The sequence below is a fragment of the Ptychodera flava genome, chromosome 14 (assembly GCF_041260155.1).
Source record: "Ptychodera flava strain L36383 chromosome 14, AS_Pfla_20210202, whole genome shotgun sequence".
NCBI lineage: Eukaryota > Metazoa > Hemichordata > Enteropneusta > Ptychoderidae > Ptychodera > Ptychodera flava.
This window is the reverse complement of record NC_091941.1, coordinates 36,716,289-36,742,446: the sequence shown is the minus strand read 5'-3', so window position 1 is coordinate 36,742,446 and position 26,158 is coordinate 36,716,289. Positions and strand designations below refer to the sequence as shown.

Below are 26,158 nucleotides of genomic sequence, written 5' to 3'. Positions count from 1 at the left end.
ACCAAAGCACTGAATGTAGGATGGGGCCTATGTCGTGCATACATTGCCTCAGGCGATGGTAGAATATTTCCACTTCTAATAGTTGTGGGGCGCTGAATATCACACGATGAGCTAATCTTCGTTCATTCTACATCGTGCGGCAAATAATTTAAGAAATTGGAAGAATCAGTACAAGTCCGACATTGCTATAAATACGGATGTCGGGATGATCCGGTCTGACCTTGATCTTTGACCTTTCTGCATCGGACTCTTATTAATTTCCAAGTCAATTATCCCGGTAATACGTCACGAGAGTTTTGTTGTCCTAATATGACGGGAAGAGCAAAAAATCTACTTGCAACCAATGCTTACCCACCCCAGCTAATAAGCCCGAAGATGTGTGATTGCGGGGGTAGGGGTCACTTCGGCGACCTCCGACGTACCTCTCCCGCAGGGCATCCGCAATGCCCGTACTCTGCAACTTAACCTGACAAAAGCAAGTATTGCAAACATTTTATACGGGTCCGACATTGCCGCCTACCGTTGTCGCGTAGCTTCACCTTGACCTTGGAGCTTTTCGGATCGGACTTTAATAATATCCAAGGTAATTATCACGGCATCGTATCCAGCCATGATGGTGTATTGAGAACAGGAGTTTAACTACAAGTTAGTTGATATGCAAAAAGCAATTCCTGTTTTGAAAATATTATAGCACGCATTGAGTGCCATTTTACTGGTACCAGGTTGTATTATTGTGATGAATGTTTGCATTATCCCTTCTCTGTACTTGTTCGCAAAAGTAACGTTAACGCTTCGGAGTTAGTAATCACATACAATATGTCGCCGCTAGTAATTTTTTCATCCCATCCGCTTTCACATCGCTTGTCGGTGATTTGATATTATGAGATGTTTTTCTGTCTAATAGTCCGGCCTAAAGCTATATCTGATCACTATAATTGTTTTCCGAATCTCGTTTGGTGAACAATCATCTCCGTGACTCAATATCAGAATTTAACACCATCAAGCTACCAGTATCTTGATTTCGTGCCCTGTAATTTGTTTTACATTAACAATATGAAACAGTTTTATCACTTTTTCTGTGTGCTCTTGTTGAGCTCTTCATTTAGATAAGCCAATATCACGGTAACGCAGAAAGGTAACAGTGTACAGCCCGAAGTATCTCATCTCTTTGGGCTGGAACGAAAATAACTCGATTTGCATAATAAATCCACAAAAAAAACTGAACGTCCTCGTCGAAACAGGATGACACGAAGTTCGGATGTCACGGGCGATTTACCATTCCCATACACGTATGACTAGTATGATGTCATTTCATTAGCATCATGGTACATTCGATAACGTCCCAAACTTCAACTTTTATTTCTCGAAAGCTCCAATTCGGCGGCAAACCTGTCGGTGGTATTTTAAACTGTCTTCTGTGTGAAGAACATCTTTCGCAGTCAACTTTATAACAAGAGTTCCCATTTGAATACAACTTAGTGAGAGAAACCAGTTTGCAAAGAAAATGTCATTGGTGCAAATGTTATAGATCTCAAAATAAACTGGCAACATTATTACTTTCTCAAAGAAAAGCTTGCAATAAAATGCTGACTCGGCAGTTTTTATTTGTTTCTGAGTTTGTAGAACATTGTATATCTTCATTACTTGGTCGTCAGCCAAACTGTGTTTTGATACTGTGAAAATCAATCAGTGGAACACTTTACAAATCTACGCTGAAGGAAGTAACAATAATTCACTCTTATACTTTTTGACGGCTGAAATTTATCATGTATCACGGGTGTAACTTTATGATACTAAATACTATATCAAAAGCCATGACATCGGTCAAAGTTCAAAAGTCCATCTCCATGAGTTTCCATTCTTTGTGTGCTGCAATGTAAATATATTTTCCACGTGCAGAATTTCTTACGAACCGTACCTTACGGCATACAATACATCGTGTTGGTAGCCGTCATTAATAGTTACAAACCTCAAAATGCAGTGTTTCACAGTTTAGAAACCGTAAACATACGATGGAAGAAAACAATAACGGCAAATAAAAGACAGTGAATTCATAGTGCGTGGTTTTTATTAAATAAAAGAACAAAAACCAACTCGATCACACATTTGCATCGACATTCCTGGTTAATTAACAGCCAGCAATCTCCAATCAGTATTAGAGAAACGACCTCTTTAAAGATAAACGTACATTTCTCATCGATATCTTTAGATCGTGTTAACTACAATATTTCTGGATGAACGTAGCGAACCGAACAGCGCTTCATCGAGTCTTGACCGATTTGGAAGCTCTTTAATGATTGGTCTGAAAAGGAAGGCGGTATGGCACACTTCTGCGATAGTTGGCATATGGATCTGATAGACAAAAAAGATCAAGGCTCCATAAGCTGTAACTTCAATTGATTTACTTTTAGTATTTTTGTTATGTCTGCAAAAAGTAGGTGTTTGTGTACTCTCAAAATCATGTCGTCATGACTAGTATTCAGTACAGCCTTGTATTTGTGTAAAATCAAACATCGTTGATAGCTTAATTCCAATACGGACTAGATTTCGCTTGTCAACAATTATAGCATCGCGAACTTTACTACATGACGATTTGTCCATTCAAAGGTAATTGTATATTTCAACATATTTTAGGAGGAAGAAAAATCTATTTGCCTTCCGGTACAAAAATCATGAAAATATCAGCAAAGCAGCACCTCTTTAAGTAAATTGCCAAGTATGAGGAAAATTTGTTCATTTCCTGCACATGAAAAAAATGTTTTTTTGAGGTAAAACCGAACGATAATATTTCAATCAATGGATTGATGGCGCTAATGAGTCTATCAATACGCAGCACCAAAGCTTTCATTCAAGTAGAATAACTGTACGTCAGGTATTAAAAACAAAGCAGCGAACTTTAACATGAATAAGACTTAACGAAAGGTTAATTACATTCCAAGCTTAGCGAATTACGTTATGATGAAGTCAGTCAGTCCGAAATTCTTAAAGCGGTTCAACTGTAATCATCATTATCAAAGTGTGTTCATTTCAGTGGCATGCCCAGTTTTGATCAAATCACTGTATGAGCTCGCTATCACTCCTGCATCTCTGTCGTGAACTGGTCAAAATCTCGTGGTATATCCGTCGCTGGCTTTGGTTATATTGTGCCAGTAAAACTGAAGAAAATATGAAAGAACATTTGGAACATAGTAAGCAGTTAAATTTATCCAGTACTCACCCATAGTGAGCATCATGTCAACCATGAATTTGGTCTCCCCCAGTCCGCAAACACATTCCCCGAGGCTATTACAGATGTCATCTAACTCCACACATCCACCTGGAACTTTGTCACAAACGAATCTGCCGTCGTCGCAGACTGAAAAGAAACGCGAATAAAACACTGACATGTTCAGTCGACTTGGGAACGTCATTGACAGCAATAGATACATGGTAACGGGGTACATGCTGTAAGTTGTGTTTTGACAACTTTACAACTGAAAGCACCACATGCTCTCATGTCGATAGATAATCGTGCGAACCTTATCTATTTCATTGATTGCAGTTTGCACTGTATGGAACCAATAAACTCTTAACGAAAATTCACGATAAAATCAAAAGGCGTTGCTTGTCTCTCTCTTTTTTAATAATGTACACGAATCAGCCCCTAATAAGATATAACAAAAATCGCGTCCGCATGTTAAATATCTCTGTCAGTCCAGTATGTGTATATGTGTGATGTGTATGATGTAAGGAGTGTTGTCAGTCATAAATGACTGTTCAACATTACTCTTTACCTGAGTAGCGTAAAGCCCTTAAACAACAATATTTACACAGAATGTAATGATTCCGATGCAGCTGCAGGTGATGATGATGATGATGATGATGATGATGATGATGATGATTATTGTTCACAAACAGTGTTATTGATCGTATGGTTCGTTTGAATGAAAAGAGGAATGAGTATCAACGATCCTCCGCCATTAAAGCAATATTTGCAGCATAACATCAAAATTCTAAGTTAATGAAGGTGAAGAGGGACTTACATTCTTGACCCATCATTTTCAAATATAACGTGACGTCTAGTTGGTTTGAAAGACTGCCCTTTCCAAAATCAACAGCTCCTGAAATAGGATATTGATATGATGTCATTTCAATTATCCCTGCTATTCGATGAAATCAAACACTCAAAAGAAACCGGGGTTATATGATTAAATGTAATAAAAATAGAAGGTTCTCCCGTCATCTTGGTCTTCAAAGAATGCCAGTGCCAGCGGACTAATGCCAGCGGACCAATGCCAGCGGACCAATGCCAGCGGACCAATGCCAGCGGACCAATGCCAGCGGACCAATGCCAGCGGACCAATGCCAGCGGACCAATGCCAGCGGACCAATGCCAGCGGACCAATGCCAGCGGACCAGTGTCAGCGGACCAATGCCAGCGGACCAATGCCAGCGGACCAATGCCAGCGGACCAATGCCAGCGGACCAATGCCAGCGGACCAATGCCAGCGGACCAATGCCAGCGGACCAATGCCAGCGGACCAATGCCAGTGGACTAATGCCAGCGGACCAATGCCAGCGGACCAATGCCAGCGGACCAATGCCAGCAGACCAATGCCAGCGGACTAATGCCAGCGGACTAATGCCAGCGGACCAATGCCAGCGGACCAATGCCAGCGGACCAATGCCAGCGGACCAATGCCAGCGGACCAATGCCAGCGGACCAATGCCAGTGGACCAATGCCAGCGGACTAATGCCAGCGGACCAATGTCAGCGGACCAATACCAGCGGACTAATGCCAGCGGACCAATGCCAGCGGACCAATGTCAGCGGACTAATGCCAGCGGACCAATGCCAGCGGACCAATGCCAGCGGACTAATGCCAGCTGACCAATGAGTCCTTCAGGGCAAATTCTAGGCAAGTGGTGGCTTAGCAATTTGCTAGCTGTGTCATCGGCGACCATTCAAAAACGACATAGCGTGAGACGTTGGATACACATAGAATATAATAACTACATTTGTTTCAAGTTAACTATTTTCTTTCCTTGATGCACGTACCAAGATGTTTCTCTTTCGAGGTTGTTCTCGTATCGATAATAATTTTTAAACCACGAAGAAAAAGGTCTGTGAATCAGTAATATATGCCATGATCATCATTTGAGAAAATGTAATGATAACGATTGTGAAAACAGTCAAACCATAGTCTTTTTCAGATATCAAATATTGACTGAAAGTCTGTCGTGCGTAACTTACCTTTGTTCAATACGTCTAGTATGAGCAAGCCGCCATTGCATTCCTCCTGCGCTTTGAAGGGGTCAGTGGATCGGCATTGATCACAAAACAGATCGGAACATGCCTGAATGGGCTTACACCCAGCCGTACAGCCTTCTTTGCCCTCGGTTACAGGGCAAAATATTTCAGCAGTATTTGGACATAATTCTGTAAAATTTAAAATAAAGCAAACAAACAAACAAACAAGCTAACATCAAAGGAAACCTTGCGACAAATTGACTGAACCTGCAGTATTTGAGATTGTGCCGGGAGAATGGGATCAGTATTTCATACCGTCAAGACAGTAAAATGAACGCAGGAAGCAGACCATAGATCGAAAAAAAGGATTGATTCGAGTGTTTATCAACTAATAGATAATTCTATTCGACAATAGGGCACAGCAAGACTAGTACGTTCATCATTTACGTTATTGGCATCATTGGCATCACCACCTCTATAATCTGACGGGAAACTCACTCACCTAATTCTCCATTACTGAGTCTGTTGAATGCCTGTGTGACATCGGATTCAGTGACCGCGAGCCGTCCCTGACAAAATTCAATTTGAAATCACGTTTCAACAGACTGAGAAATCAAAATGTGAAGTTGGCTTGATAGGCAATTGACAAGACGTGTTGAATAGAAAGATAGAAATTTTGCAAAATACATTGTGTTTTGCATATGTCAGGAAGTGTGATGTGACATACAAAATATGGCTGTAGAGTAATCCGATAAAATATGAATTAGATTAATATGATCAAATAAACATGTCTGCATTGGTTAAGGCAACAAAGGCATGTACTGGATAAACGACAGGGCACGGCAAAAACAGACGATTTGAATACTCACAGCAAATGTCCCAGCGGTCATGAGGGAAAATACAATCAAGGGTGTTATAAGGCCAGTCATGTTGTCTCTGTTAGCGCCGTACCAGGGAAGGGAGATGTCAATTTTCAATAGATGTGTCTTTATAGGCACGTCTTGTGACGATATAATCAGAAAAAAACTGATTTCATGGTCGCCATTCTACACAATTACCATCGATTAACATGATTAACTGGAAATTCCGGAAGAATTTTGGTCGAGGAGACATGATCGCCGTGTTTTATTACATGCAATTACTACACTTATAACGGAGCAACTGTTATTTTTAGTTTAAAATCGTTATTCAAGAATCGGAGAGGATATCGAATGCCCATTAAAATATATTTAATTTTCCAATTTCAAAAATTTCATGATCAACCAATCAATCCATTATTTGTTGCCGAAGTGTTTCAATAATGTCAGGAGATATACAAACATAGTCGGATCTAGTGTGCTATAAAATATGTGTATGTGGTGAGAAGAATTGTACTGCAAAGCTATAGAAACGAGTAGTACTGTGCATAGTATTTATATTTTCGTGACATTTTTGTTACCTGAGACAAATCAGAGCATTTAATTTGCAAACAATTATTAATTAAATTTAAATGTAGCATAATTTCTTGCCAATGCGTTATTACCAGGGAAATCTGGAAATGTGGAGGCATCATGGGCCAGTGGCTAGAGCAGTGGACTCACGATCAAGGATAGCGAGTTTCAAGCCCCGGCATGGCTGTGGTGTTGTGTCCTTGAGCAAGGCACTTTATTCCTCATTGTTTCTCCCCACCCAGGAGTGATGGGTACCTGGTAGGACAGAGGTTGTTATGTGTGCGTTTAGCTCTGCTGCGCTTATTGGCTGCACATGTGAGCTGTTGTTTGCTTCCCAGGGAGTTGAGTGGTATCATATTAGGTCCAGTGACCAGGGGTAATAATAATTGTAAAGCGCCTTGATCACATGTACTTGTGGATATGTGCGCTATATAAGAACCCAATATTATTATTATAAATCTACTTTGCAAATTGAACAAACTGTACATCTATTTCCGAAGTAGTTGTCGCCATACGACATTAGCTGTGGTGATCCATTTTATGAAGAGGTAGTAAGGGGTTGGGCTAGACAACCGTTTTTACCCGCCGTGGATGTTGACACTAGACGCTTACTTTATGCTGATTCCGTAGTTCTGAATGTGCATTTTCTTATTTTAATAGATTTTTTATATTGTACGTGACTGAATAAAGAAATCGTGGCAAGCTGGCTGATTACATTAATATTGCGTAAGCATAGCGTATTTTTTCACAGTCACCGTCTTAAAAAATCAACCACTTCGATTTCAATATCATTTTTCTTGCCACAGCTCTGAATTTTATACATAATCGAAAAACCAAAACACAGATAGAACCGAAAGACCAGCAAAGAACACGAAACAATATGGTCGATTCGAGAAAGTTCTAAATAAGTATCGGTGATACGGTCGCGAGAATTAAAGAGGGTGTCTAATGTTTCGAAAGAATTTTAAAAAATTAATCTTGTCTAATATAACACTTACCATATTATATGGTTGGAGCTTGTCACATTCCCAGGACGAAGATCTCTGATGAGACGATCTCTGGTGAGACGAGTCGTTCTCAGGAGAACGCGTTTTATGATGTCTTGCCTCTTCAAAAAATAAGTATAGTTAATACATGTTCTGGTATTGTGGATTAGTGATTAGATCAATCTTTTAAGTTGTTTGATCTTGGACGTTGATGACGGCAAAGTCAAGGTTATTTTTTTAGTTTGTTGCACAGTTTCAGTTAAATACACATTTAGATATGCACACGCATACGCACACACAATGCACATACACATATATGTATATATACAGTATACATATACATCATGTACGTACATACACTTACACATGCATCCACATATATTACATTATAAATATTAGTGTTTGCACATGTACAGTTGAAAGAAGACTGTGTTCTTCAAGTTTTTGCCATGGCAATACTCAGTTACTTCGATGGCCCAACAAAGCTACATTCTGGGAGGATGGTTTCTCTTCTATATTTGAAAAACATGTCATTTCTTTTTTCATCATGGCTCTCTCTATACCCCGAACAATACTTCACTTTTCACAAAAACGTCATATCACAAAGTCAATGAACCTAATATTAGATTCCGAAGATGCGTGACCGATACTGGTGTATTATGGCATATCAAATTTTACATCAAACTATAATGATCATCTTTTATAGTGTTGATGTGCCATATGATGTTTCGTCCAATTAACAACTTGAATATGATAAATGTATTTCGTCTAATTAACAAATTCTGTTCCAGGGCTGGCTATTACCATGATTACCTTTGATTGAGATTAGGCGGTCAATATCCGCCATGAGTTCAAATTTTGAAACGATGGAAATTCTAAATTATACACCGCTCGACAGAAAGTACCACGATTTCTGCCGACATATGATGTTGACAATGGAAATTTGAAATTGTTTTTTTATTTCTGTATCCAAGCAGTGACTTGAAGTTCTTCCTTACGCCAAAGATAATCAGTTCATTCTAACACTTCCATCGTCTATATGAAATGACAATAAGAAGATAATAGTACTCAAGAAGTGGCCTATCTGTTGATAGAAAACATAAAAACGAATTAATATTATATATCTAGACAGTGTAAAACTGCAGAGCATTATCGTTGAAAGTAGATAAAGATTAATTTGAATTTACGCATACATTTACACATACACTTTAAAGTGAACATGCGTTGTTTTATTTTATTAGTTGACCATCGTTTCCAATATTTGATAACGTCTCAAGTAATTTAATCCTCTGCCTCGGCATCCTCTATAATCGGCGATTAATTCTTGATATTCTTTATGCATTAAACGTTATGGTATTAGTTTTGTCATGACGATTGTTAATATCTATATAACTCGGAGATAGTTTCTTTGACCACAATTTTTTCAAAATCGCGAAAGCCAAACCATCGCATAAGCTTATTCACTTTTATGATATTTCTCTACATATTCACACGTGTTAAATGAGATCCCGCACATGTTTGACATCTTCATGTTGTCAAATCAAGAATTTCTTGTACTTATAGTAAGATGGAGTTATGGCAAAATCTGCTGCCACGGTAAAACACGTAATCCAAAATTTCCGTCGTGATTCGTCAACGTTCACTCACGCTGTACGCGTCATCGGCCCCGATACAGTATATGCAAAGAGAGAGTTATAGGTTATAACTGTTTTAGAAAGTTACCCGACAAGGTAATAGTTTGGAAAACTGTAACTTGAACAAGTTTGAAAGTTCCATCTACACATGCACATACTGTACAGTGAGTGTAGAAAATGTAAACGAAGATATGTGTGTCATCTGTGACCGAGGTGACCGATAGTAGGGGAATTTTTCGATACGGCAGAAAGGAGATTGGCTGTGTCACGCTATTTTACAGTCCGGAGATTAGATACTGAAGATGAAGCATATTAAAGATAACAATCACAGCAAAATTTTAATAACAAGTCCAGTGTTAAATGCATAAATTTCAACCGGAAATCTTGCAGCGTGTTTAGGAGGAAAAACTGATTTTTGGAAGGTTCAGCAAAACGCTTGTCACGTGACTATTATATAAATAATGTCTGTGGTCGGATTTTCCAATATCAGGGCTTTCAGAAAATATATCCTTTATTGGGGTTTGGGTTTTCTATAACTGAAATAAAAATAAAAATCATAAAGTGTCTATTTCATGTCGCTACCTTAATAGTGAGGAATCACTTACGCTGAACACATTGTCGAAGATTTATCACCGATATCGTGACTTGCCTTCAGAGAATGGTGTCCACGAAATTGTACGATGAGTGTACGTTGAGTACAGAATGGTTTTTCATCATCAACCTATCAACCAATCACAGTTCAATGTATCAAAAGGTAAACCTATATACGCGAGAGTCACTATATTGCATTCAGCACAGTTCTAACTCTGCACGTCAGAATAGACGGTACAAATAAAGTACTGTTGTATGTATCTGAAACGGATAGGGGAGGATTAATATCTCAGTCTCCTCCTTCACTGAGCACTGGGTGTCGCGTACAGAATTTCGGCTCGAGTCAAGTGTCGGCATTGTCCCTCAAAAAGAATCACCGCTCGTATGTCATTATTTTTTCAGGAGGTGATAATATTTAAGTCTACGGGGTACTGTTAACGCATCCTCTGTGTGCCCCGATTGTCCCATAAACAAGCTGTTTTCATGCCAGGGTAACTTTTAAAACATGCCAACCCGATTGTCCTGCTATCAGATTACCGGGAACCCAGAGAAAAATATTTAAGAATGTAAAATTGAATCATTCAGAACGTCTGCAATGCATGGTGTATTAATACGTAGGAAAATGTTCAGGTTTTCAAATAAAAACCCGATGGCATCAATATCGTTCTGAGGTGTTGGCGGCAAACTACTTTTCTTATTTATACCAGTGCCATATAGTATCCTTGAATAAATCATTGATATGAAGAAAACGACATGACGTCCCGAACAAAACCAATAGTTGATAACAACTTACACTTAGTGGACAATTCCAGTGACCTAGACTGGACTGGATTTTTAAACGTGTCATTATTAAACATATCTTTCGCAAAAATGATTGGTTAAAAACAATATCATGAAGACACTTTTCTTTGAACGTCGAAACACTTCTTTTGACAATATCTCCTCCTATGTGACACTGTACGCATTTCAAAGTCAATGCCAGATTCCTTAAAAAGCGGCAAAAGTACTGATCCAAATTCAAAAACATTCACGTGTTCTCTTAAAGCTAACACTCGCCAAAAGATGCCGACAGAAAATGTACAGAGCTTAAAATAGGGCTGAGAGAGTAAGATATATAGAGTTCAATCCATTTGCCTCACCGATAAATGGTGATATTTTGAAGGCACATGTTACTGGTACCGTCTAGTATGTGTCTGGCAGATATACCGTACTTGACGAGCTCATGGTAACTGTCAAAACACACAAGAAAGAGACAAGCTGTAATCTTTATAGTAACTTCGATGTCATGCAATGTAATTTCATAAATGCGACATAGGTACTATACTCCATAGTGAATGGGTGTTTGAAATATACAGCATATATATAAGGGGTGTTGGTGATGGTAGAATCAAAAGAGACATATTTGTTGGAAAAATGATGAATGGATTACCAGCTGCGTCATATTAAACTATTCGGATAAAAAAAGATTCTGAAGAGGTAGATTCATTGTTTATTTACCTCTGATTGAAGAGGGGAAGCATAGATCGTAAATACAGCTGTGCATATTTTCTTTTGGGCACTGTACGTAGAAATGGTATCATTAATCTCGATGTCACTTTTGATTGTGGGCTTATTTTCTACGGAGAATACACTGAAGTCCTGTAAAAACTCTGCAAGAATGGATGCACATAAAAGTAAATAAACAATGAGGGCTAATTTACATGTAGTTCTCAAGAGACACCATAATTCAAGAAAGATTTGTGCACAAATAGCTTTGATGGTTGTCTTCGTAAGGCGTCTACAATGTGACTACCTTGTATGATAAAACGTTCGGTATGTAGCTATTATTTAAATTCAAATCCATACTCTACCGTGGAATACTCATAGGGGCAGTAGCACTAAGTTAAACGTTTGACCGAATGGGTTCAAATAATGTTGTCTTGTGTACCAGTGTTCGGAAATTAGTGACAGGGGCGATATCAATTCAGTCCTGAGTCGGTGAATATTTTTGCTGCCGCGGCCATTTTAATCAAACTGTGGATTCAAAAAAATCCTGTAGATTTTCATGAATAGGAATCATGCAAAGATGAAGTAAATAATTATGATAATAATAACTTATTGATAACCTGAGAAAATATAGGTATATAAAAGAACTGTTTTCTGTCCAACTTAGTCTCGCCTATAACCTTGAGGTCCCTTACTTTTCAACTCATCTCCAGAAACCCAGTTTTCTTCGCCCCTACCCGTTAGTTGTACCTGTTCCCTTACATTTACTTTGACAAATACCGCCATGCAGTAATGCTTGAGAGTAAATAAAGTTATACTCAGTTTTATCAGTTGAACCTTGGTCAAACATTGCTATCACGACAGCGGGTGGCGACCCTCTGTTTGAGCTCAGGCTGTATGAGTGAAACTAATGCAGTGTTCATTTGAACTGTTAGTAGTAAGTCGTTTTTTAACGTGACGCTGGAGATCAAAGTTTTTAAGTCTCATAGATACCGTTCCGAAGGAGCAACATGCCACAATAGCTAACGTTCCAGCAAACACAAGGTCTTCGGACTTAACTTTGCTTTCCTCTACATTGGTCAAGAAGCTGTCCGTTGTTTAGTTAATGAGTGATATAATGAATAAAAGAAAACGCCCTTTTGGTACCTTCTTGCCTATCTCTGATTTAAATTCGAGAATCCAAGAAATGTGTGTTGTTCGTACAATGTCTTGGCACACAGCCCATGTATCTAAGTAAGTAAACAAAATCGAATGACGACTACTATTGGTTGCGTCCTGATTACAGTAATGATTTATTGTTCTATTTATCTAGGAACTTGATAAACGCAACATTAGTATTATTGAACCAAACCACATTTCGTAACATTGAGCCTGCGTAGTCTCACCTTTTCAACATGGGGTGGATTCTATTTCATCGGCCGATTTGGTTGAAGAACATCTCTCTGTTGTTATTTTTTATTTTACTGCGACAGGTATGTCATCAGCTTGTTTCTGTTGTTGGTCCTGCCTTGTCTTAATTTCTTTCTTTCCACTCCTCTACAAAGCTAAGGCCTTCTATGCGTTCATTCTTCACTTCAGGCCACGTGCGATCAGATCTGCTCAGAAGTTGATGGCCGCGTTACAAGGTGAGTCTCCGCGCTACACAGTGCTCTCTTCAAGCAATCGGAGTCTTCAGGTCGCTAAAAAGTCATCGAACATTGAGGTAGATGACAAGGTCAACGGTTTGTTGCAATTATCTGGGCCATCAAATCGTCAAATTACATACTTTTTGTTATTCATATCGTGTGGGTATCAAATAAACATTTCTTTGCCTTTTTCCAAGATTTCTAGTTTGTGAGGGGAGTCCTGCAGGGACAGCAACAAAGCTGTTCGCAAGGGATTTTTCAGGCAGAGATGCGTCTTTCCTCAACAGCAGGAAAAAAATATTTTATTCTACTACTCGGCAGGCAGCCTGAAATAGCCCCGATGGGCGGCCAGGAAGTACCATATAGTTGTTCTCCGATTAGTATTCGGCAAAGAGACGTCAGTGTTGATTTTTGTAATGGAGCGAAGGCATTAGCATTAGGGCGAGGCACAGAGGGAAGATTTACCAGGGAATATAGGGAGATGGGAAAACTTCGCTTATATAGTACATGTCTAACGTCCAACAACAGCCTATTGGTAAATTTAATTCTCAGATATCAGACCGATCCAAGAAATATCCAATACTTATAAACAAAGGTTTAGTTTATTGCGTTTGGAGTTTGGAGTTACAACAATCTTTGAAAACTCAAACTAACAACCCCTCTGTATCTATTAAATTGCAAAGACATGTACTGAAACATTTATGGCACGTCTCCAATTATATGTTGTACTTCAAATTTCTTGGGCGTTTCCAATCATATATTGCCTCTCCGAATTTCTGTAGCACCAGGTGCTTTTGTCTCCTGTCTGCCTATAAAACCTGTTAACTCTTTAACTCTTTAAACTGTATCGATTCCATTTTTTTGCACCCATTTGCATTTTGTTTAAGATGTGGTGATGGTTATTACTGTTGTCATAACAACAAGAGTTGCTGCAGACAAAATGTTACTGACTGGTGGATATGGTAAGAATTGCACTGATACTATTAAACTATTCAATGTATAGTAAAAGGTAATGATTACAGTTTCTAGAAGAAACAATCATCCTCATGAATACGTATAGGTCTTTGTTCATCACTCTGTTTGTTAATGAACAAGATGAAGTTTTTCATAGTTGTAAATTCACTGAGCTCCTGCATCATTAACCTTTGACCTGCCAATAACCACAGAAATACTCAGGACAGTTTTCAATGTTGACCAAGTTGACAGAGTTTCCCTGCACCGGTCACCATTTGACCCGTCCTTCCATGAATACAACTGTGTACCAGACCCACTTTACACAAAATAAATCGTGAGCATCAAATAGCGTACGGAGTAAATATCAAAGTGGACTTTGCGCGACTTACAAATAAAGCAGCATAATATCTTATAAACCTGTTCAATGAAGGACAAAGGATTGAATTGTGAATCTGATTTGCTCATTATAAATTAACGGGCTGTAAAAATCGACAGACTATCGATTTTTTGTAATTTTAATGATCCATTCTTTAACTTATGCCACATAATAAATGCCTTGGTTTGGGGGGGGGGGGTTATGAACGAGTTAGACTTAAAATTTCCTACTAATCAGATAACAATTTTTTTTGCAAATGTTAGGCTGATCGTAGTTCTTTTCTCGAACTTAACATTGATAAGACCAAAGATTTGTGTATAGATTTCAGGAAAGACGCACCATTAGCTGATGTAACAATTATTAATGGTAAAGAAGTGGAAATTGTTGAGAAATACAACTATCTGGGTTCTATTTTGGATAATAAGCTGCGATGGATGGATAACATTAATATGATTTTATGTAAATGCCAGCAGCGTCTGTTCTTCTTGAGGAAATTGAATTTCTTCAAAGTTGACAGAAGAATGCTTGTGCTTTTTTACAGATCATGTATTGAAAGTGTCTTAAGTTTTTCACTCATTTGCTGGTTCGGAAACCTCACTGTAAAGTGCAAGAACAAACTTGGTAGAATAGTAAACATCTGTAGTAAAATAATTGGAGTGCAACAAACTAATCTCAGTACATTGTATAAAAAACAAGTTTTACACAAAGCCAATTCTATAGTCAGGAATAATCACCACCCACTTTACAAGGAATTCAATATTTTACCATCTCGCCGGCGTTATAGGGTTCCAATAACTAGAACAAATAAATCAAAACATTCGTTCATTCCCACTGCAATTTCTGTACTGAATCAAAACAGAAACGACTAGTCATCTCTGCTTTTATATAATGTGTTTTAACGTCTGACCTTTTTTAAATATTTTAAACATGTCTTATCTGTGTAACTTTTTGACTTGTCCGCTGTCGTACAAAGAATTGCCCATGTTTTGGGATAATAAAGAGCTATTGTATTGTATTGTATTGTATTGTATTGTAGGCCTCTGTCTTCTAGCAGCTACTCTTCTCTTGCTTGGTCTTCTCATTCGGGTCTGCCAACGGAATATGTCGGGGAATGCAAACATCGCAGCCAGTGCTTCAAAGACTATGAAAGATGAAGACTGCGGTCCAGGTGAAGAAATTTCTGAAGAAAGTGACGAGAGAGACAATTCAGGTAGGTTTACACAAGCGTATTCAACACATTGAAGAGGTCTACTTTGGATTCCAAGTTTTGCATTAGTTTGTGGACAGATGGCGTCGTTCCGTTATACTAGATTCGCTTTCAGGCAGAAAAAATGTCATAAGGATAGGCGATAATATCATGGAGCTTTTGCCTTTTGGAATTTGAAAATAGGTTTATTATTTGTTTATTTACTTTTTTATTTTACATTAAAGAATTATCCATTTAGATTCAAATCGATTTAGAATTATCAAGTTTGGCTGTAATCTTCCACGGATCGTCCGAAGTTTCGTTACGCAGACCAAGTTAACTATTTTGCCTAATATATACTACGTTCACACTACTACTATTACTACTGCGACTACTTCTAAATTTATTTGTCATGTGCATTATCACATGTTCAGAGTATATGCAAACGACTGTTGATTGTGTAGTGTGGTGTAAAATCTAATGAAAACGCCAATAGGTTGGACAAGATCACCCTGGCGCTACTTCTCGTTTGAAAAGCGACCAGCTCTTGGATAAAAAGTGGTTTTGAGACAATTGGTTCTCGTTCGATGTGTTCTATATCTGCCACCAGATGGAAACAACTGAAAGAATTTGTTTTCTTGATGGTTTACATCCCTGATAATAGATTTTGACGTCCTAATAACACAGCAGCTAAAAAGTGGGTCGAGAGATGGAAGCCCAGTGCCAACGATATAAGATTCTGTCTTTACTATTTTGCTTACTTTTGATTGATATCTCTCAGTAGTGCTGCCATACCAAACAACAATTGAAATTCTTTGAACCTCGAATCGGCCCTGGTTTTAAAAAATCACGAACACACTGTATTGGCTCTGGACAGGCTGCATATTTATGTCTGGCATTAAGGTTGGATGCAGAGTCGATAAAAAATTGCGAACCGGCCCAAATTGTGTTTGAACGGTTTGCTCGGCCCTCTTTACGCTCTAACAGTTGGCCTAGAACTAGGTGGATTCAAATACAGTGTGAACGTTGACAAAAGTTATCTGGTTTTCTCATCTTATTACGATCTTGCGCCAGGCCAAGAGACGACGCTCAGCTGGGCGTGAGTGTGAACCTAACATATTGCAAATCATCATCATCATCATCATCATCATCATCATCATCATCATCATCATCATCTTGTGAAATTGCCACATACATACATATTGGTTACAATAGAAATATGGAGCCAGAAATATAGCATAACTTAATACGTTTTGCAATTTCTTACAAAAATCCATCACAACCTATCAACTACATTGCTTATTAAAATGACTTCACAATGTTTGAAATGTTACAGCATATGAGCCTGAAATGGAAGGACGGGTATAATGCATGTAGCGAATGAAGTATTAGTTTTTCAGAGCAATATGACATACGAAACATAACGACAGTTAAACTTGAGAAGAAAAATTGCTCAGGCTTGTGTGTATGTTGACCAGTGACGAACTCAAATCATACCAGTAAAAAATAAAACAAAGGACATGATTGACATGGTTCAAGATTTGTTGTTGTTTCAATATGTTTTATTGTTTTAGATACCAAGACGACCACACAGTCACCTTCGCAATTGAAAGTGATCGAAGAACTCTTCATTGCCGAGGCCGAGCAAGGTGACATCCAGTCAATGGAAGAGGCTCTTGCGAATAAAGATTTGTTTAACATCAATGCAACGGACATCAAAGGAAGGACCGCCTTGCGCATTGCCATCGAGAATGGACATATCGGTAACTTCATAATATACTGCATTTCAGACTTGTATAAAGATAATATAGCTTGTTTACAATAACTTGAAGAAATTCAGAAAACTTGTAAAACACAAGCAAATTGTGTCTTTTGGTGTTACCAAGTTTTATAGAGGTGCATGAATCGAGACATGCCATGGTGTGTAGCTACCCTCACTTCGTTTGAGAATAAAATTGACTTCATATCGAAAAGTTTTTCTCCCTCTTTCAGAACTGAAACATTAAGTTTTATGTATCGAATAATACAGTGAGAGAATGGTGACAGCTGTTGCAATTACTGATCAACTTTATCGCATTTGTGATGATAAATTTCGATAATATCTATGGCCATCTTATATTGAACATAATTATCTATTTATCTATGCATAATAATTTAACATTTACAAGTACAGTCTTAATGAATGTATGCGATTGCAAAGAGTATTACATTATTCTTGGCGTCTGTAACATTTCTATGTAAAATTTTCACCCTGTGGATGGAACCATCACTCGCTACGTATTTGCGGTAGGTCAAATACAACTTTCATCATAATGGAAATGATGTAGGGCAGATCAAATCAGAGACCTTGTTGTAAATATACATTCAACTATGACGCCTTTGATAATACAATCAAAATAATCTTTTCTGATTACACTTATGTTATGAACAAAACTTTGTTTGAAGACAAAAACACAATGCACAGCATAACAAACTATATCTACGATTAGCTATGGTCTCTGCATTTTTCTCACCAGGAATTACAGATATGCTGCTAAAACACGGAGTTGAAATTGGCGACTGTCTTCTTTATGCTGTCAATTATGAATTTTACAAAGCTGTAGAGTTGTTGCTGAACCATTGGAAAGAGCTAGAGAAATTGATAAAGGTAATTCAACCGTTTCTTCTTTCGGTTTAACCTTTGACCTTCATTTAACATGTTGGCTGTTCCGTTGCTAAGCAGACAGGCACCTGTGTTAATTTATTATTGCGGTTATCATACTTACATACGAACCAACAAAATCCTAAACAGACACAAATGAGTCTTATTTATTTACCTGTTTATTTTATTTTATACATTTATCTATATATGCCAACAACGAAATCAATTGTGAATTTTTGGAAGCGTATTTTTTCTAGAAGAGACATAACAAATGAATTTTTGACATGTTTCCAGGATGACTGCTCTTCAACGAATGAAGAAGAAATGCTAATAAACAAGTGTGCTTCCAAGGACAATGGAGATTTCCATCCTGATATATCGCCCCTTGTTTTAGCGTGCCATCACAACAACTTGGATATTGTCAGGGTATTGATAAAACTTTTCAAGTAAACCCGGTGTAGTAGAACTTTCTTTACACTTTTTGTTATTTCAACTAAATTCTTATGTCAAGTGAAAAAAGACATCGATCTTAACAGTGATTTCTACACTGTACACCTTATTGGTAACAATTCAATTGCAACTTTGTTTGATGTCACAGAAGAAACTTAACAGTCTCAACGTTTTTGACCAAGGAGGCAGTTCTTTTCAATTTTTACAACGCAAGAAATACTTTCGATGGTCAATATTGTTCCTTTCATTGCAAACATAATCTCTCGAAAGTATATTTGTATAGCCTCCATACTATCTCTCTGTGACCGTTATATGCGTTAACAGAGACAGAGACACGCACAGACACTGACACAGACACATGCACAAAAATACACACAGACACACGTAGATATATCAATAAAGAGACATACTACACGTGGAAATGATACATTTATATATACACGCGCAAGTATGCCTTGTTACGCGCTCACGCGCTCGCGCTCGCGCACACACACACACACACACACACACACACACACACACCCATGTGTATATGTATATATATATATATATATATATATATATATATATATATATATATATATATATATATATATATATATATATATATATAAGTATACAAATGTCCTCATGGGAAATTACAGTGCTCGATGCTAAAGTAGAGCGTTATAAATAATAACACAAATTACTTCAAGTACAAAATAATAATATATGTTACTTCAGTTTCATGCATCCTACAATCATCAGACAGAAGTAAAAGGATTTCTAGCTCGGTTCTTATGAATTTGATTGGGACGTACCATTCTATCTGTAAATTTGATAAATAATATTTGATTTGGTGATGACATTTCGAAACCAACTCAGAGCGTTTCTTTAGCAGCGTAGATTTGTCAGCACTGATAATGTGCAGCATATATATAATTCTATTGTAGTTGTTAGACCACCATGGCGCACAGAAGATAGAAGTTGACTACACGAAGACACTTGAACGTTCACTTGGTAATTATCACAAGAATAAGGCTCTTGCAAGCGAGGCATACATCGCCCTGGGTGCACTTCGCGATGATAAGTTTCATAAGTTTGTTGACCCCATAGACGGTGCGTTTAAGGTGAGAGTTTATGTTTATTACTTATATCTTGAAAGAGGATTGTTTTTCTTGCTCAATAAAGTTTGACTGACTAAATTTAATTTGAGGATAGAAATACCATTTCTATTTCACAAACGGAACAGAAATAGAAATAGAAATAAGAAAAGTAACAGCTCAACACCTCTTCACCAACAAGGGTACATCAACCAATTATAGTACTCTGTATTCCGACACAAATTCCTTGGAATCTAAAACGAACATAAATCCGTAACCTACGACCCCTAAGTGGGAGAAACTGAGGAAGGGTCAGTTATACAAGTGCCGACGTGCAGATTCTTTTATGAATAGCTGACAATTTTGTCACGTTTAAATTACTTAATCTGTGTAATTATAGATGTGTATCAAGATGAGAAAACGGAGTGTGATAGAACACGAGTTTCGCAAGGAATATTTGGAAATAGCCATGAAATGTGAACAATTTGCCGCTGATCTGCTAGGTCTCACACGAGATTCAGAGGAAGTAAAGACTATCCTGACTTACGACCCGGAAAAGAAGGAAAACACGGACTCCCCGAAGATGGTTTCTACAGCTCTGAGCAAGGGACAAAAGCAGGTTATCAACCTCAGCCTTGTTGTTATGTTGGCAAACTTGGAGCTTGCATCACTCATAGACAAATATCTTTCATCAAAGGAAAATGTTGTTCCTTTTCGCCTCAAATTCAAGCACTGTAACGCCATGTTTTAAATATTGCTTCTCTTACTCAGTAATTTGTGGCCTTGACAAGAAGGCAACAACAATTATACAACAGCATTTACTTGTTTTTCGACATGCAAGCCAATGAAACAAGATGACACATAATTATTATTTAGTAGTCAACTGTATCAAAATCCTGCCAATGCTCTACCGTACTATTTTCTTGATACCGTGATAATAAAGCGGCAGTTATTGAAAATGTTTGATACAATCTTCATGCCATCACCCTGTTTCTCTTTTAGTTTGTAGCACATCCACACTGTCAACAGTTCCTGATCGAAAAGTGGTACCAAGACTTCCATGAATGGCGTCAGGGAAGCCTACTTAAAAAGCTGACGATGTCAATTTTAATCGGCCTTCTTTTTCCAATATTCAGCATCATCTATCTCATGAGTGAAATTCCCCTTTTATGTCCACGGCCCGAAAACCAAGACAAAAAGCCAAATCCTTACGGAGTGTTTGGAAAATTCATGAGAAGACCGTGAGTATGAATTGTTGGGTTTTTCGACAACTCAGGACCATTTCGTCCACTTTCCATATTCAGGGTGTGGTATTTCAAGCGTTATCGATACTACCGACGGCCCTGTGATACACGTAACGTCATTAATAAGAAAGAATCAATGGTTGGGCTTTTTCGAGCGTATTCAAAATTTCATTAACTGTCATATAAGTTATTGAAATTTATATTATATTCGAACTCGCAACCTACTACACCAATATAGACGATAAGTCTGTGTCCAAAACACTCGTCTTCATCCCTGCCTGACAACACGTAGTCAAACATTTAGCCTAACTTCATACGTAAAAGATCACGTGTGTATTTTGATTACAGTTACGTGAAATTTCTCATGCACACTTCATCGTACATGACGTTCATGTTGCTGCTGTTTCTGAATTCTCAAGATTATTCTGACGCGGATACGAATAGAAAATACAAGAATGGCGAGATTCCTTTCCTTCCACTTGAGTACGTCGTACTAATATGGGTCTTAGGTAAGTAGCCATGCAGATAGTACATGCACTCGAGTCTGTAGTATGTACATGTATTTGTACAGAACATCTCGTAATATTAAGAAATTAAACTTTCACCGTAAAATACTCCACAGAAAGCACTGATAACAGCACCGCACAACAGAAAGCAGACTGCATTATGTTTAACCTTAAAGTGGATAATTATCAAGGCTAAAGGGAAAAATCTTCATGTTTTCTGTAACATGGCTCAGATAACAGGAAAATGAGCTCTGTACGCAAAGGGCTAAAAAATCTGGAGTCAGTGCATATTAAGGTAGTAGCCTATGCACCTCGAAAGTGAAAGACTTAAACTTTTGCTCTAACTTTCCTCAAGAGATCTTTCAATCATTCTCTTTCAAAATCAAGAATAAAAATAGGGGGTCACCGTGCAAATTTTGGTACTAGAGAAACAAATTACCCAAGATTTACCGATATTAGAAATTCAAAATGACCGCCATGTTAACTCTATGGAGAAAAAGTTAAATTTTCGAATTTCGAAAAACTAAGCCGGTAAAAAGTTTTCTTTCACCAAGAGCTTTAAAATGAACCCCCACATGTGGTATATCAGAAGAGAACTGTAAAAGTTTGAGAGTCCGAATGTCTGTCCCCGAGGTGCGTTCTACCTTAATTTGTTAGGGTGAAACATAAAATATTGCTTTTTGGCCTAACATCTGTAGTATCTAAGGTTTCGACTTCCTAATGAGCAATGGAATGTAACGGGAAACTTTGACGAGAAGTTTAGGTGAATTATGTCCTACTCTAGGATAACCAATGATACCTAACAAGTTTGAAGCGGTTTCGACTAGTTTGAATAGTTTGCTCCAATGTAGTCTCCGTATCAACACAACAAGCCTTACGGACTTCCGTAGCTTCACGTACCCTAGTGCTCCGAACCTGACGTCACGTAGTTAATCTGGTCAATGTAGTTGGGTAGTTACGGGACAGCATACTTAATACAGTTTGATCTCATTTTACATACCTGAAAAATAACTATAAGCATTGCAAATTATTTTCGGTCTCTAATAGAGATCAATGACCCGAGAGATGTGAAAGTTAATCAGATCAGAACACAAAAATTGAGAGGCAAATAACAGGGAATTCATATTATTAACATAATAAAAACAGTTTGTACAAAACCCAGCAGCAGCACATCAGCAAAAAAATCCCGGTAACTAGTAACCCTATATCACATGAAGGTGTAAACTCACTCACTATATTAAAGACAACTATTGCCTGGTCATGAGGGCTATAGCGCCCGTCTATTACCCCGAGGGGCCGTGTGTTACCAGAAACACATCGAGTCTGTAGTGTGTACATTTATTTGTACAGAACATCTCATAATATTAAGAAATTAAACTTTCACCGTAAAATACTCCACAGAAAGCACTGATAACAGCACCGCACAACAGAAAGCAGACTGCATTATGTTTAACCTTAAAGTGGATAATTATCAAGGCTAAAGGGAAAAATCTTCATGTTTTCTGTAACATGGCTCAGATAACAGGAAAATGAGTATTAAATTCATGCCCTATACGCAAAGGGCTAAAAAATCTGGAGTAGGTGCATATTAAGGTAGTAGCCTATGCACCTCGAAAGTGAAAGACTTAAACTTTTGCTCTAACTTTCCTCAAGGGATCTTTCAATCATTCTCTTTCAAAATCAAGAATAAAAATACGGGGTCACCGTGCAAATTTTGGTACTAGAGAAGCAAATTACCCAAGATTTACCGATATTAGAAATTCAAAATGACCGCCATCCTGTGTTAACTCTATGGAGAAAAAGTTAAATTTTCGAATTTCGAAAAACTAAGCCGGTAAAAAGTTTTCTTTCACCAAGAGCTTTAAAATCACCCCCACATGTGGTATATCAGAAGAGAACTGTAAAAGTTTGAGAGTCCGAATGTCTGTCCCCGAGGTGCGTTCTACCTTAATTTGTTAGGGTGAAACATAAAATATTGCTTTTTGGCTAACATCTGTAGTATCTAAGGTTTCGACCTCCTAATGAGCAATGGAATGTAACGGGAAACTTTGACGAGAAGTTTAGCTGAATTATGTCCTACTCTAGGATAACCAATGATACCTAACAAGTTTGAAGCGGTTTCGACTAGTTTGAACAGTTTGCTCTAATGTAGTCTCCGTATCAACACAAGCCTTACGGACTTCCGTAGCTTCACGTACCCTAGTGCTCCGAACCTGACGCCACGTAGTTAATCTGGTCAATGTAGTTGGGTCTTTACGGGACAGCATACTTAATATAGTTTGATCTCATTTTACATACCTGAAAAATAACTATAAGCATTGCAAATTATTTTCGGTCTCTAATAGAGATCAATGACCCGAGAGATGTGAAAGTTAATCAGATCAGAACACAAAAATTGAGAGGCAAATAACAGGGAATTCATATTATTAACATAATAAAAACAGTTTGTACAAAACCCAGCAGCAGCACATCAGCAAAAAAATCCCCGGTAAGAAGAAACCCTATATCACATGTTAAAAACTATCTACTGTTGATTGACCAATCAGAGTGCTCAATTCAGGGTGTTTTATCTGCTCGTAAAGCCTTGGTCACCAATGTTTTTAAGTCGGATAAAACCCTCGTACTCGGGCTCTTCTGGTATATAAAGTCGAACCCTACGATAAAATGTCTCGGCCTGCGGCCTCGACATTTTATCGTTGGGTTCGACTTTATATACCAGAAGAGCCCTCGTATTCGGGCTTTATCCTATACAAGATGTAAACTCACTCACTATATTAATAAACACCTATTGCCTGGTCATGAGGGCTATAGCGCCCGTCTATTACCCCGAGGGGCCGTGTGTTACCAGAAACACATCGCTATTCCCCAAGGCCGTAGGCCGAGGGGTATAGCGATGTGTTTCTGGTAACACACGGCCACGAGGGGTTATAGGCGAGCGCTATAGCCCGAATAAAGACCAGGCGATAGGTAGTTTTATAACACACCACATGCTCATGTTGTATTGTTAGGCCTATATAATTTTTAATGTGTTTTGATATTTTGCACCACAACAATCCATTGTAACAAGTTTACTGGGCGATGTTTCCACAGCGGTTTCAGCACAGGCACACGACGTCTTTTAAAATAACTAGTCTGTAATTTTAATGTTGAAACATGCATTTTATTAAAATCTGTGCAAATGGAAAGCGCGCGGGCAGCTATTGAGACATACAGTGAACAGTGCCCCCTGCACGGCTATGGCAGCTCAGCTCTACTGTTAACGTTACTAACTTTATACAAATGGCGAATTTTAAAATCACTTGTCTACAATTTTAATGTTGAAACATGCATTTTATTGATAACCGTGCGAACGAAATCATGCAGGCAGCTTTTCAGACATACAGTGAGCAGCGCCCAGAACACGCTGTGGCCGCTCGGCTGTCTTGTACACATTATGTGTAAAAGACAGCCGAGCGGCCACAGCCGTGTTCTAGGCGCTGCTCACAGTATGTTTGCACAGTTATTAATAAAATGCATGTTTCACCATTCAATTACAGACAAGTGGTTTTAAAATTTGCCGAGTGTATAAGTAACAGCAGAGCTAAACAGCCACAGCCATGCACTGCACTGTAGTGTAGTGATGGGCACTGTTCACTGTATGCCTCAAAATCTGGCCGCACGATTTCCGTTCGCACATTTGTTATAAAATGCATGTTTCAACATTAAAAATTCAGATAATTGATTTTAAAATTCGCCGTGCGCCTATGTTTCAGTTGTACGTGGTAGTACCACTTTCTTTCAAAAATATTCTAAACATACCTAGCGACATCCTTATTTGCACTTTAATCTTTTCCGTCGATTAGCTGTTCAAGTTCCTACGCTGTTGGAATGTTGGAAAATGTTGGAAAATCTGGTTAGAGAATGTGTCGTCACGTATCCCGGACGCACATTACGTTCCAGTCACCCGCCATTTTTGCAAAACCGCAGACGACACTCGACAGACACTTCTCCAAATTTGGTCAGGACTATTTCCAAGGGAAATAGCTTTTCAAAAAATACCCTCTGACGTCACTTTTGTCGATCCGATGGGGACTAGACGTATCTATTTTCTGTCACGTGACGTATTCTAGCGAATCGCGACAGGGAATGAGCATGTGGAGTGTTATAAAGACAACTATGGCAAGCAATGATGGTGCTCTGTTTGGTTTCACTTAGAAAATGACAAGCAAACATTTCGGCTCTGTAATATTCTTCGCAACTTATCAGAGTGCGAAGTTGCGGAAGTCGGTAAAGCTTACGGTATGGAGACTATACATAAGGACTGTCAGAGCAACTGGTTCAAATCAATATACACCGGTTCAAAGCAATGAGATGTCATGAGGTGTCCTAGAGTGGTAACAATCTACTCAGTACATCTATGACAGTGAAGATATATTTTGAGAAGTTCTATTCCTACACAGCGATGACGTGGCGCGAAATCAAGGAATTTCAGTCGCTTGGATATAGATCGTACTTGACGGATCCATGGAATTTAGTGGATTTCATACAGCTTAGCTCATACTGGATATGGTTTGGACTGAGAATTGCGGGCTTCATTGATGTGAGTTTGAAAAATCCTACAAAAGAATAAAATTACTATTGAGGTTTTCAATTGTTTGGAGAAGAACAAAGAACAAAACTTGCCTGTTCACTTCAACGAACTTTGTAAATGAAGGTTTATATCACCTCATTGTATAACCTAATATGTAATACTACCCAA

The 26,158-nt window shown here is 38.2% G+C and overlaps 2 protein-coding genes across 2 annotated transcripts; one reads left to right on the top strand and one right to left on the bottom strand.

Moving 5' to 3' along the window:
- Nucleotides 1-2,050: 2,050 nt before the first annotated feature.
- Nucleotides 2,051-6,250, bottom strand: LOC139150715 (uncharacterized). The gene is made up of 6 exons (XM_070723130.1): nt 6,100-6,250; nt 5,733-5,799; nt 5,234-5,419; nt 4,023-4,100; nt 3,218-3,355; nt 2,051-2,352 (listed from the first exon to the last, which is right to left on the bottom strand). Exons 1-6 carry the CDS (start codon nt 6,157-6,159, stop codon nt 2,291-2,293), a joined length of 591 nt encoding a protein of 196 aa, XP_070579231.1. The 5' UTR covers nt 6,160-6,250; the 3' UTR covers nt 2,051-2,290.
- Nucleotides 6,251-15,412: 9,162 nt separating this feature from the next.
- Nucleotides 15,413-26,029, top strand: LOC139148845 (short transient receptor potential channel 4-like). Its single transcript, XM_070720275.1, has 9 exons — nt 15,413-15,521; nt 17,072-17,260; nt 18,014-18,144; nt 18,433-18,564; nt 19,521-19,697; nt 20,071-20,289; nt 20,673-20,911; nt 21,263-21,423; nt 25,860-26,029. The coding sequence occupies exons 1-9, from the start codon at nt 15,413-15,415 to the stop codon at nt 26,027-26,029; spliced, it is 1,527 nt and encodes a 508-aa protein (XP_070576376.1).
- Nucleotides 26,030-26,158: the final 129 nt, after the last annotated feature.

Coding starts and splice junctions, on each gene's coding strand:
- LOC139150715 (XM_070723130.1), bottom strand. CDS start 6,159: ATGACTGGCCTTATAACACCCTTGATTGTATTTTCCCTCATGACCGCT. Junction 5,420..5,732: donor ACTCAGTAATGGAGAATTAG/GTGAGTGAGTTT, acceptor TAAATTTTACAG/AATTATGTCCAAATACTGCT. Junction 2,353..3,217: donor TGACATGATGCTCACTATGG/GTGAGTACTGGA, acceptor TTTGTCTATCAG/ATCCATATGCCAACTATCGC.
- LOC139148845 (XM_070720275.1), top strand. CDS start 15,413: ATGTCGGGGAATGCAAACATCGCAGCCAGTGCTTCAAAGACTATGAAA. Junction 17,261..18,013: donor CATCGAGAATGGACATATCG/GTAACTTCATAA, acceptor TTTTCTCACCAG/GAATTACAGATATGCTGCTA. Junction 20,912..21,262: donor GGAAAATTCATGAGAAGACC/GTGAGTATGAAT, acceptor TTTTGATTACAG/TTACGTGAAATTTCTCATGC.